Source organism: Caretta caretta, chromosome 4 (genome assembly GCF_965140235.1).
Source record: "Caretta caretta isolate rCarCar2 chromosome 4, rCarCar1.hap1, whole genome shotgun sequence".
Classification (NCBI taxonomy): Eukaryota; Metazoa; Chordata; order Testudines; family Cheloniidae; genus Caretta; species Caretta caretta.
In genome coordinates, this window is record NC_134209.1 from 126,126,282 (window position 1) to 126,138,666 (window position 12,385).

A 12,385-nucleotide genomic window follows, 5' to 3' on the forward strand; every position below is an offset into this window, starting at 1 on the left:
CATTGGCCACTGTCGGAAGACAGGATACTGGACTAGATGGACCTTTGGTCTGACCCAGTATGGCCGTTCTTATGTTCTTATGATTTGTGTCAATCTCCAGAAGTCCTTGAACAGCTGAACATCTTAAGGAAATATGCACCTCCTACCAGGCATGCCTTAACAAAATATGACGAATCTGTGATACCTTCACATATTGTGACCAATGACACACTTGATCTCATAATGTGGGCAAATAACAGTGTTGACAAATGTGAGTATGCAATGAGCAGAGAAGCACGCCTTAACCAAACTGAAAAAATTGAAACATACACACACTACAATTCTGCTTCCAGATTTGTCAACTTGCAGTAGCATTTTTCAACTTGACCCAAACCAAGTGGGTATTTAACCCAAATCCAGCAAAATATGTCATCGTACCCAAGAAAGAAGTGTACTAGACTATTCCACTTCTTGAAGATAACAATGTAGCACAGTGTGAATACCCAGTCCATTGCATCAAAACTCATTATGCATGGAAGAAAGTTTACCAATGTTGGAGAAACCTGAAAACAAGCTTCCCACCATTTGTTTCAGAGTGGTAGCTGTGTTAGTCTGTATCAGCAAAAAGACGAGGAATACTTGTGGCACCTTAGTGACTAACAAATTTATTTGGGCATAAGCTTTCGTGGGCTAAAATCCACTTCATTGGATGCATGCAGTGGAAAATACAGTAGGAAGATATATACAGAGAACATGAAAATATGGGTGTTGCCATACCAACCCTAATGAGACTGATCAATAAAGGTGGGCTATTATCAGCAAGAGGAAAACTTTTGTAGTGATAATCAGGATGGCCCATTTCAAACAGTTGACCAGAAGGTGTGAGTAACAGTAGGGGGAAAATTAGCATGGGGAAATAGTTTTTAGTTTGTGTAATAACTCATCCACTCCCAGTCTTTATTCAAGCCTAATTTAATGGTGTCCACCTTGCAAATTAATTCCAGTTCTGCAGTTTCTCGTTGGAGTCTGTTTTTGAAGTTTTTTTTGTTGAAGAATTGCCACTTTTAGGTCTGTAATTGAGTGTCCAGGGAGATTGAAATGTTCTCCAACTGGTTTTTGAATGTTATAATTCTTTTCATTTGATTTGTGTCCATTTTATTCTTTTGCATAGAGACTGTCCAGTTTGGCCAATGTACATGGCAGAGGGGCATTGCTATATGTAGTGCCAGGTCACCCATATCTCTTTGTGGGGTAGGGGGTGTCCAAGGAAGGATAGACCTGGGATCATAGAATTATAGAATATCAGGGCTGGAAGGGACCTCAGGAGGTCATCTAGTCCAATCCCCTGCTCAAAGCAGGACCACTCCCCAATTTTTGCTCCAGATCCCATAATGGCCCCCTCAAGGATTGAACTCACAACCCTGGGTTTAGCAGGGCAATCCTCAAACCACTGAGCTATCCCTCCTCCTGCCACACTTGCCCCTGAGCACTGAGATTTGCATCCCCCTGCTTCAGTATCTACGGCCTTCTGATGAATCCATCGCATCCTGAGGATGCCTGCTGGACCCTTAGCAGGTTATGGGAGTGAGGTGCAGCCCAGGGCCACTCACCCGCTCCTCGTCATCTTCATCCACCTCTATGAAGCTTGGACCCTCACTATCCTCAGACTCAGACCCTGAATCCATTCCCTGAACCTCCTCTATGAGGCGTTCTGGATCCCAGCCAGGAAGAAGGCACTTTTCCAACTCAACAGCATCTGCAAAATGAACTGTCCACATCAAACTCCTACCCAGCTGCTCCCCTCAACTTGTAACTCTCCTCCTGCACCTGCTGCAGGCCATTTGTCCTCACCTCATCTCCATTCCTGCAGAGATTGAGCACATCCTCTTCTACAGGAATGCGCTCCCCCACAATTCCCTGGGAAAGCTGCCCAAATGAGCCCACGCCCACCTCTGAGGCCACCACTCTCAGTGCCTCCATTAGGGCAGGGCTGGATCCCTCCTGTGCCTGAGGAAGGGAACCCCTACTCCTGCCGCCTTCCCCCAAGTTGGGGGGAAGGGACTGGGCATTCTGTCTGGCTCCCTTTGAGCAGCTCCTGGAGTGGGCACCTGCAGGCCATATCCTTGGCCATACCCCCATGAGCCCTTCCACCTCTCCTCCCCCCATCCCAGAAGCCAGAAGTGATGGGGGATATGGCAGGACACAAGAAGCAGGACACTCCTGCAGCCCCTCCTCCAGTGCGCAGGGTGGGGTGGGGGCCGAAGCAGCAGATCCAGTTCTATCAGGGCTGCCCAGGGACCAAGGCTCCCCCAGCCACCCTAGGGGCACCACGTGACCCCGTCACCCTCCCCAGTGAATAGTGAGAGGGGAGGGGACCAAAGCAACAGACTCAGGGACACCCAGGGACCCAGGATCTCTCCCTACCATCAGAGATACACCACATGACCCCTGGGCTCCCCACCTGGTGGCTGTGGTAGGTAGAACCTGATCCCACAGGTCTGGCACCAGAAGGACTGCCTGGGCAGAGAGCCAGGGCCTTTCCCAGCCACCACAGCAGTACCATGTAATATGCAGCCCCTTTTCCCTTGAGTAGGGGGAGTGGGGAGGGCTGCGGGAAGAAACCCAATTCTGGCAGGGACACGCCCAGCTGCTGTAGCAGCATCACTGTGGCCCCTGGCCTTCCTCGCCACAAGCAGTAGGGGGGCGTTGTTTGCAGGCCCAACCTGGGCTGCACCTTTTCAGAACCCAACAGCCCCAGTGGCTTCCCCACAGCTGTAGACAGGCTTCTGAAGAACTGGCCTTCAGTGAAGTTGTACTTTATTCAACAGGGGGAAGAAGGCTGTCCAGCACTTAGCTGGAATTTTGTGAAATCTCAAGAAGATGGGTTAAATCTCAACACAAATCTCAGTGTCCATGAGTGTTACTTTGTGTGTGTGTGTGTGTGTGTGTGTGTGTGTGTGTGCGTGTGTGTGTGTGTGAGCAGAGCTAAATGAATGTATTTCAACCTGCAATCCTGAAAATGGAGCGTGACAACACACAGTCCATCGAGATCTTCAGTGTACTAAACGAAGTGCCACACAATCTAAAGTCTCACATTTCAGAAAAGTTTTGACTTCTTCAAAGTTAACCAAGCACTGAAGAATCTGCCACCAAGCAATCAAAAGGCATTCAAATGAAATACTTCTACCAAAGAAGCAGAGTATTTGGAGAAGCGGTTTAATTTTGGACCAGAGTCATATCTATAGAAAATTGCCATTCTCAGCTTGAAGGCTAAATCCACATTCATGTTTGAGAATCTATGTGAGATTCCAAGAATTTTTGATGTACACATAGGTGGTGAACAACTTTTCAGAGAATACTGCATCTTGAAAGAAGCACTTCTAAAGGTTGATCCCAGTGATGAACTCTCAGTGGACCAGAAACGGGTGAAATTTTTTGACAAATGTGATGCACCAAACCTTTTGAAAATTGTAGAATGTGCTTTTGCAATTCCAGTCAGCAGTGCATTTGTGGGGTGAGTGTTCAGTATTATGCAAAAACTTTGGAACGATGAAAAAAATCGGATGTCTTCACACCTGGTCAAGTCTGAAATTTGCATCAAGTTCAACTTCATTGTGTCTTGTGGGGAATTTTATGACTTTGTACTGAAAAACAAAGAACTCCTGAAAGGTGCAAAATCAAATAGAAAGTACACAGGGAAGAAGTACTGGGTAAGTTAATTTTTTTATCTTGTTACTATGTTTTAAGAAACTATAGTATTTTTAATTATAAAATAGAACTATATCTACATAAGTAAAATATGTATAATCATATTGTAATTATATCTTATTGATTTGTACTGAGATCTAGTAGTATGAGTGTTTAACCTAGGCTAATTCAAAAATATGTCCCGTTTTGGTCTGTGGAAAGGTGGCAACCCTACATGGCGCCCTGTGACAGGGCATCTGCCCCACACTGGCCCTGTTAGGGTTAAAACCCAGCTTGGAGGGCTGCAAGGAAATAGCCAATTAGGGCAGTGGCTGCAGCCAATTAGGGCCATGGCTGGACCAGCCAATCAGGACCTAGACGGCCCATATAAAAGGAAGCTGCAGGTCAGAGCAAGGGAGTCTCCTGCAAAAACCCCAGGGGAGGGGACTGGCTTCCTAAAGGGCTGCAGAACTAGCACCATGAACAGAGCTGCTAGGACTTGCAGGCCTGAGGCCTTGGGAAGAGGGTGAAGGAGCCAGGGACAGGAGCCATAGGTGCTGGGGCTGCAGGGAAGTGGCCCAGGGGATTGAGACATACTAGTGGAGAAAGAAAGGGGCAGTGGGAAGCTGTTGTTTACATGGTCCCTGGGCTGGGACCCAGCGTAGTGGGCAGGCCTAGATTCCCCCACTCACACTCGCCACTGAAGAGGAGGCCAGGCTATGGACTGCCAAGCCACTAAGAGGAGAGGCTAGACTGTTGCAGAAGGAGTCCCCCAGAAGGGGGAAACCCAGATTGTGACATGGCCAGAGGGCTGTGCCACGAAGCCGTGGCAGTGAGACTGGAACTGCAGTGGGTCGGCAGGCACAGACAAAGACGGGAGAGCCATCACCACCGGAGGGCACACCCACTGTCCAGAGCTAAAATTCATCTTGCCACCAGTAGAGAGAAAAGTAGTGCAGGTACTAATTGACAACCCCACGGTGATATACTATATAAGCAAGCAAGGAGGGGCTCACTTCCACACCCTACACAGAGGGACAACCGCCGTGATGACGGGGTGCATAGAGCACCACATCTCTCCAGTACCTCTGCATCTCATGGAAGACAATATACAAGCAGATAGCCAACCCAGAAATGGTTCCTGAGGCAGTGTGCAGTGGATTTCAGAGTCAACAAATGGGATCATCTGCCCCTTCCCCTCAATAGATCTGTTCACCATCAAAACCAACACTAAATAAATTGGCTCTAGAGCAGAGACCATCTGAATTGGAGCACAGGGCTCCTTTATACCTTTCTTCCTATCTCATTAATTCCTTTCATGCTCAGAAAGATTAGACAGGACAAAGTTTAGGTGATTAATGGTAGCTTCATGGGCCAGACAGTTCTGGTACACAGAGTTGCTGATGCAGACGAGTCAGTTTCTGTTTTGCCATCCAGCATTACAAGATGGCCTCTTGCAGAAGGAAGGGAAGATATTGCAATTTGACCCAAAATCCTTGTGTCTGCCTGTCTGGGTTTTTGGACTCTCGCCACGAATATCTTGTACTGCTCTTCTGAGATACAGAATGTCCTCATACACTCGAGAAAAGACACCACTTTTAAATATATAGCTAACAAAAGTAGTCACTAGGGTTTGCTTTAATCACATCTACATTGGATTATTTATTACACCTTAAAAACCCAGAGCACTTGTGTTTAACTTGGTTTATCACCTCCCTGCTGAAGAGGAAGTCTCCATTTTTGGTGATCTGATGTGTCCAAATTCCTGAATGGACTGACCAGTTGGTATCCACCAATCAGTGCTAACATGAAACCAACTTTGTTTTGACCAGGTTCATGGGGAAAAGCCTTTAAACCTTTGGGAGAGTGTTCACAATGTCACTTATGTATGAAAACAACCCCGTGTAGTGGCTTTTTCATCAGCAGTGGCTTGGCTGCAGTTCTGGTTCAACTCTAAGTGTCCAGCCACTAGTGGGATACAAACACAAACTTGATCAATGCATTAAACACGGACACACGAACACACACAGATATTTAATTTTTCAGATTGTTAGATCTTTCTTATTGGTCAGTACCAAGATACATTTCCCAATGTCATATGTTCTTTGCATTATTCTTACATGTAGAAATATGAAGTCAGGACATGGCTAAAAAAGGTTAAAAGACTGGAGAAAACGGTAAATGTGAAATATGTCAAAGTTCTCAAAAAAGTTCTGATTTAAACTGTGCACTCTTCAATGCAGGCAATCTTCATTTTGTTGTCTTGCATGCCACTGATCTTACTGTCAGCACTTAATTAATAACTAGATATCCATCAGTGTGTATTGTCCTGAAAATGAGACAAATGAGATTGAGAAACAGTCGTGCTTTCTATGACAGTAACCAGTGAAGAAAACAGTCACAGATCTAGTCAAGGAATAAGTAATATTATACTGATATATTAGAAATCAGAGCACTACACATTGATGGATTGATATGCACTCTGATTCATAAAAATGACTAATATTTAATATACAGTGGCTTCCACTTACTGCATTTGAATTCCTCTCCATATCCACATGGGATGGCTGTATACACACCTATTACTAAAATTCATATTTGTGACAAACAAAGCATGTGGATATAATTTTGTACAATTTGTTTAATTTTCATCAAACCAAGTGTTACATTAGTATGTACACTGGTGAGGAACTGGTCCAATGAAAACAGTTCTTGAGATCCACGGGAACATGAAAGTGATGTTGTGAAATCAGACTCTTTCATTTCAATTTGTGATGGTAAACTAAGAACTGCATCTCAGTCTATTCTGAGCATGATAAGAACAGGATCAAACATTCAGGTCAGAATATGAACAAGAGGCTGCTAGGCAGCTCTCCAACACCACTTTCTACAAGCCGTTACCCTCTGATCCCACTGCGGGTTACCAAAAGAAACTACAGCATCTGCTCAAGAAACTCCCTGAAAAAGCACAAGAACAAATCCGCACAAACACACCCCTAGTATCCCGACCAGGGGTATTCTATCTGCTACCCAAGATCCATAAACCTGGAAATCATGGATGCCCCATCATCTCAGGCATTGGCACCCTGACAGCAGGATTGTCTGGCTATGAAGACTCCCTCCTCAGGCCCTAGGCTACCAGCCCTCCCAGCTATCTTCAAGACACCACTGACTTCCTGAGGAAACTACAATCCATTGGTGATCTTCCTGAAAACACCATCCTGGCCACTATGGATGTAGGAGCCCTCTACACCAACATTCCACACAAAGATGGACTACAAACCGTAAGGAATAGTATCCCCGATAATGTCATGGCACACCTGGTGGCTGAACTTTGTGACTTTGTCCTCACCCATAACTATTTCACATTTGGGGACAATGTATACCTTCAAATCAGCGGCACTGCTATGGGTACCCGCATGGCCCCACAGTATGCCAACATTTTTATGGCTGACTTAGAACAACGCTTCCTCAGCTCTCGTTCCCTAATGCCCCTACTCTACTTGCGCTACATTGATGACATCTTCATCATCTTGACCCATGGAAAAGAAGCCCTTGAGGAATTCCACAATGATTTCAACAATTTCCATCCCACCATCAACCTCAGCCTGGACCAGTCCACACAAGAGATCCACTTCCTGTACACTACGGTGCTAATAAGCGATGGTCACATAAACACAACCCTATACCGGAAACCTACTGACCGCTGTACTTACCTACGTGGCTTCAGCTTTCATCCAGACCACACCACACAATCCATTGTCTACAGCCAAGCTCTACGATACAACTGCATTCGCTCCAACCCCTCAGACAGAGACAAACACGTACAAGATCTCTATCAAGCGTTCTTACAACTTCAGTACCCACCTGCTGAAGTGAAGAAACAGATTGACAGAGCCAGAAGAGTACTCAGAAGTTACCTACTACAGGACAGGCCCAACAAAGAAAATAACAGAACGCCACTATCCATCATCTTCAGCCCCCAACTAAAACCTCTCCAATGCATCATCAAGGATCTACTACCTATCCTGAAGGATGACCCATCACTCTCACAGATCTTGGGAGACAGGCCAGTCCTTGCTTACATACAGCCCCCCAACCTGAAGCAAATACTCACCAGCAACCGCACACCACAAAACAAAAACACTAACCCAGGAACCTATCCTTGCAACAAAGCCCGTTGCCAACTGTGTCCACATCTATTCAGAGGACACCATCATAGGGCCTAATCACATCAGCCACACTATCAGAGGCTCATTAACCTGCACATCTACCAATGTGATATATGCCATCATGTGCCAGCAATGCCCCTCTGCCATGTACATTGGCCAAACCAGACAGTCTCTACGCAAAAGAATAAATGGACACAAATCTGACATCAGGAATCACAACATTCAAAAACCAGTAGGAGAGCACTTCAATCTCTCTGGTAACTCAATTATAGACCTAAAAGTGGCAATTCTTCAACAAAAAAACTTCAAAAACAGACTCCAACGAGAGACTGCTGAATTGGAATTAATTTGCAAACTGGACACCATTACATTAGGCTTGAATAAAGACTGGGAGTGGATGTGTCATTACACAAAGTAAAACTGTTTCCCCTTGTTTATTTCCCCTCCTACTGTTCTTGTCAACTGCTGGAAATGGCCCACCCTGATTATCACTACAAAAGTTCCCCTCCTCCCCCCAGCTCTCCTGCTGGTAATAGCTCACCTTTCCTGATCACTCTTGTTACAGTGTGTATGGTAACACCCAATGTTTCATGTTCTCTGTGTATATAAAATCTCCCCACTATATTTTCCACTGTATGCATCCGATGAAGTGAGCTGTAGCTCACGAAAGCTTATGCTTTAATAAATTTGTTAGTCTCTAAGGTGCCACAAGTACTCCTTTTCTTTTTGAAGATATGCCATGTATATACATATATATCACACTGTATTTCAATTGATTTACATGCAGTTGAAAAGAAAGATTTTACAAGTTGAGTTAAACCACTTTGTAACTTTAATTGCAGATGAGACCACTATGCCCTGGTCTACACTAGGACTTTAGGTCGAATTTAGCAGCGTTAAATCGATGTAAACCTGCACCCGTCCACACAATGAAGCCCTTTATTTCGACTTAAAGGGCTCTTAAAATTGATTTCCTTACTCCACCCCTGACAAGTGGATTAGCGCTTAAATCGACGTTGCAGGCTCGAGTTTGGGGTACTGTGGACACAATTCGATGGTATTGGCCTCCGGGAGCTATCCCAGAGTGCTCCATTGTGACCGCTCTGGACAGCACTCTCAACTCAGATGCACTGGCCAGGTAGACAGGAAAAGAACCGCAAACTTTTGAATCTCATTTCCTGTTTGGCCAGCGTGGCAAGCTGCAGGTGACCATGCAGAGCTCATCAGCACAGGTGACCATGATGGAGTCCCAGAATCGCAAAAGAGCTCCAGCATGGACCGAACGGGAGGTACGGGATCTGATCGCTGTTTGGGGAGAGGAATCCGTGCTATCAGAACTCCGTTCCAGTTTTCAAAATGCCAAAACCTTTGTCAAAATCTCCCAGGGCATGAAGGACAGAGGCCATAACAGGGACCCGAAGCAGTGCCGCGTGAAACTGAAAGAGCTGAGGCAAGCCTACCAGAAAACCAGAGAGGCGAACGGCCGCTCCGGGTCAGAGCCCCAAACATGCCGCTTCTATGATGAGCTGCATGCCATTTTAGGGGGTTCAGCCACCACTACCCCAGCCGTGTTGTTTGACTCCTTCAATGGAGATAGAGGCAATACGGAAGCAGGTTTTGGGGACGAAGAAGATGATGATGATGATGATGAGGTTGTAGATAGCTCACAGCAAGCAAGCGGAGAAACCGGTTTTCCCGACAGCCAGGAACTGTTTCTCACCCTGGACCTGGAGCCAGTACCCCCCGAACCTACCCAAGGCTGCCTCCTGGACCCAGCAGGCGGAGAAGGGACCTCTGGTGAGTGTACCTTTTAAAATACTATACATGGTTTAAAAGCAAGCATGTGAAAGGATTACTTTGCCCTGGCATTCGCGGTTCTCCTAGATGTAGTCCTAAAGCCTTTGCAAAAGGCTTCTGGGGAGGGCAGCCTTATTGCGTCCTTCATGGTAGGACACTTTACCACTCCAGGCCAGTAACACGTACTCGGGAATCATTGTAGAACAAAGCATTGCAGTGTATGTTTGCTGGCATTCAAACAACATCCGTTCTTTATCTCTCTGTGTTATCCTCAGGAGAGTGAGATATAATTCATGGTCACCTGGTTGAAATAGAGTGCTTTTCTTCAGGGGACACTCAGAGGAGCCCATTCCTGCTGGGCTGTTTGCCTGTGGCTAAACAGAAATGTTCCCCGCTGTTAGCCACAGGGAGGGGGGAAGGTTGAGGGGGTAGTCACGCGGTGGGAGGAGGCAAAATGCGACCTTGTAACGAAAGCACATGTGCTATGTATGTAATGTTAACAGCAAGGTTTACCCTGAAAGAGTGTAGCCACTGTTTTATAAAATGTGTCTTTTTAAATACCGCTGTCCCTTTTTTTTTCTCCACCAGCTGCATGTGTTCAATGATCACAGGATCTTCTCCTTCCCAGAGGCTACTGAAGCTTAGAAAGATAAAAAAAACGCACTCGCGATGAAATGTTCTCCGAGCTCATGCTGTCCTCCCACACTGACAGAGCACAGACGAATGCGTGGAGGCAAATAATGTCAGAGTGCAGGAAAGCACAAAATGACCGGGAGGAGAGGTGGCGGGCTGAAGAGAGTAAGTGGCGGGCTGAAGAGAGTAAGTGGCGGGCTGAAGACAGGGCTGAAGCTCAAATGTGGCGGCAGCGTGATGAGAGGAGGCAGGATTCAATGCTGAGGCTGCTGCAGGACCAAACCAGTATGCTCCAGTGTATGGTTGAGCTGCAGCAAAGGCAGCTGGAGCACAGACTGCCACTGCAGCCCCTCTGTAACCAACCGCCCTCCTCCCCAAGTTCCATAGCCTCCACACCCAGACGCCCAAGAACGCGGTGGGGGGGCCTCCGGCCAACCAGCCACCCCACCACAGAGGATTGCCCGAAAAAAAGAAGGCTGTCATTCAATAAATTTTAAAGTTGTAAACTTTTAAAGTGCTGTGCTTAAAGTGCTGTGTGGAATTTTCCTTCCCTCCTCCACCACCCCTCCTGGGCTACCTTGGTAGTCATCCCCCTATTTGTGTGATGAATGAATAAAGAATGCATGAATGTGAAGCAACAATGACTTTATTGCCTCTGCAAGCGGTGATTGAAGGGAGGAGGGGTGGGTGGTTATCTTACAGGGAAGTAGAGTGAACCAAGGGGCGGGGGTTTCATCAAGGAGAAACAAACAGAATTTTCACACCGTAGCCTGGCCAGTCATGAAACTGGTTTTCAAAGCTTCTCTGATGCGGACCGCGCCCTCCTGTGCTCTTCTAACTGCCCTGGTGTCTGGCTGCGCGTAACCAGCAGCCAGGCGATTTGCCTCAACCTCCCACCCCGCCATAAACGTCTCCCCCTTACTCTCACAGATATTGTGGAGCACACAGCAAGCAGTAATAACAGTGGGAATATTGGTTTTGCTGAGGTCTAAGCGAGTCAGGAAACTGCGCCAGCGTGCCTTTAAACGTCCAAATGCACATTCTACCACCATTCTGCACTTGCTCAGCCTGTAGTTGAACAGCTCCTGACTACTGTCCAGGCTGCCTGTGTATGGCTTTATGAGCCATGGCATTAAGGGGTAGGCTGGGTCCCCAAGGATACATATAGGCATTTCAACATCCCCAACAGTTATTTTCTGGTCTGGGAATAAAGTCCCTTCCTGCAGCTTTTGAAACAGACTAGAGTTCCTGAAGATGTGAGCATCATGCACCTTTCCCGGCCATCCCATGTTGATGTTGGTGAAACGTCCCTTGTGATCCACCAGAGCTTGCAGCACTATCGAAAAGTACCCCTTGCGGTTTATGTACTCGGTGGCTTGGTGCTCCAGTGCCAAGATAGGGATATGGGTTCCGTCTATGGCCCCACCACAGTTAGGGAATCCCATTGCAGCAAAGCCATCCACTATGACCTGCACATTTCCCAGGGTCACTACCCTTGATATCAGCAGATCTTTGATTGCGTGGGCTACTTGCATCACAGCAGCCCCCACAGTAGATTTACCCACTCCAAATTGATTCCCAACTGACCGGTAGCTGTCTGGCGTTGCAAGCTTCCACAGGGCTATCGCCACTCGCTTCTCAGCTGTGAGGGCTGCTCTCATCTTGGTATTCATGCGCCTCAGGGCAGGGGAAAGCAAGTCACAAAGTTCCATGAAAGTGGCCCCTTACGCATGCGAAAGTTTCGCAGCCACTGGGAATCGTCCCAGACCTGCAACACTATGCGGTCCCACCAGTCTGTGCTTGTTTCCCGAGCCCAGAATCGGCGTTCCACAGCATGAACCTGCCCCATTAGCACCATGATGCATGCATTGGCAGGGACCATGCTTTCAGAGAAATCTGTGTCCATGTCCTGATCACTCACGTGACCGCGCTGACGTCGCCTCCTCACCCGGTATCGCTTTGCCAGGTTCCGGTGCTGCATATACTGCTGGATAATGCGTATGGTGTTTAATGTGCTCCTAATTGCCAAAGTGAGCTGAGCGGCCTCCATGCTTGCCTTGGTATGGCGTCCGCACAGAAAAAAGTCGCGGAACGATTGTCTGCCGTTGCTCTGACGG

General features: G+C 47.0%; 1 protein-coding gene across 1 annotated transcript; it reads left to right on the forward strand.

Annotated features, from left to right (window-relative positions):
- The first annotated feature begins 8,714 nt into the window (after window positions 1-8,714).
- On the forward strand, window positions 8,715-10,879 carry LOC125636164 (myb/SANT-like DNA-binding domain-containing protein 7). The gene is made up of 2 exons (XM_048848859.2): window positions 8,715-9,635; window positions 10,224-10,879. The coding sequence occupies exons 1-2, from the start codon at window positions 9,050-9,052 to the stop codon at window positions 10,238-10,240; spliced, it is 603 nt and encodes a 200-aa protein (XP_048704816.2). The 5' UTR covers window positions 8,715-9,049; the 3' UTR covers window positions 10,241-10,879.
- The last annotated feature ends 1,506 nt before the right edge of the window (window positions 10,880-12,385 follow it).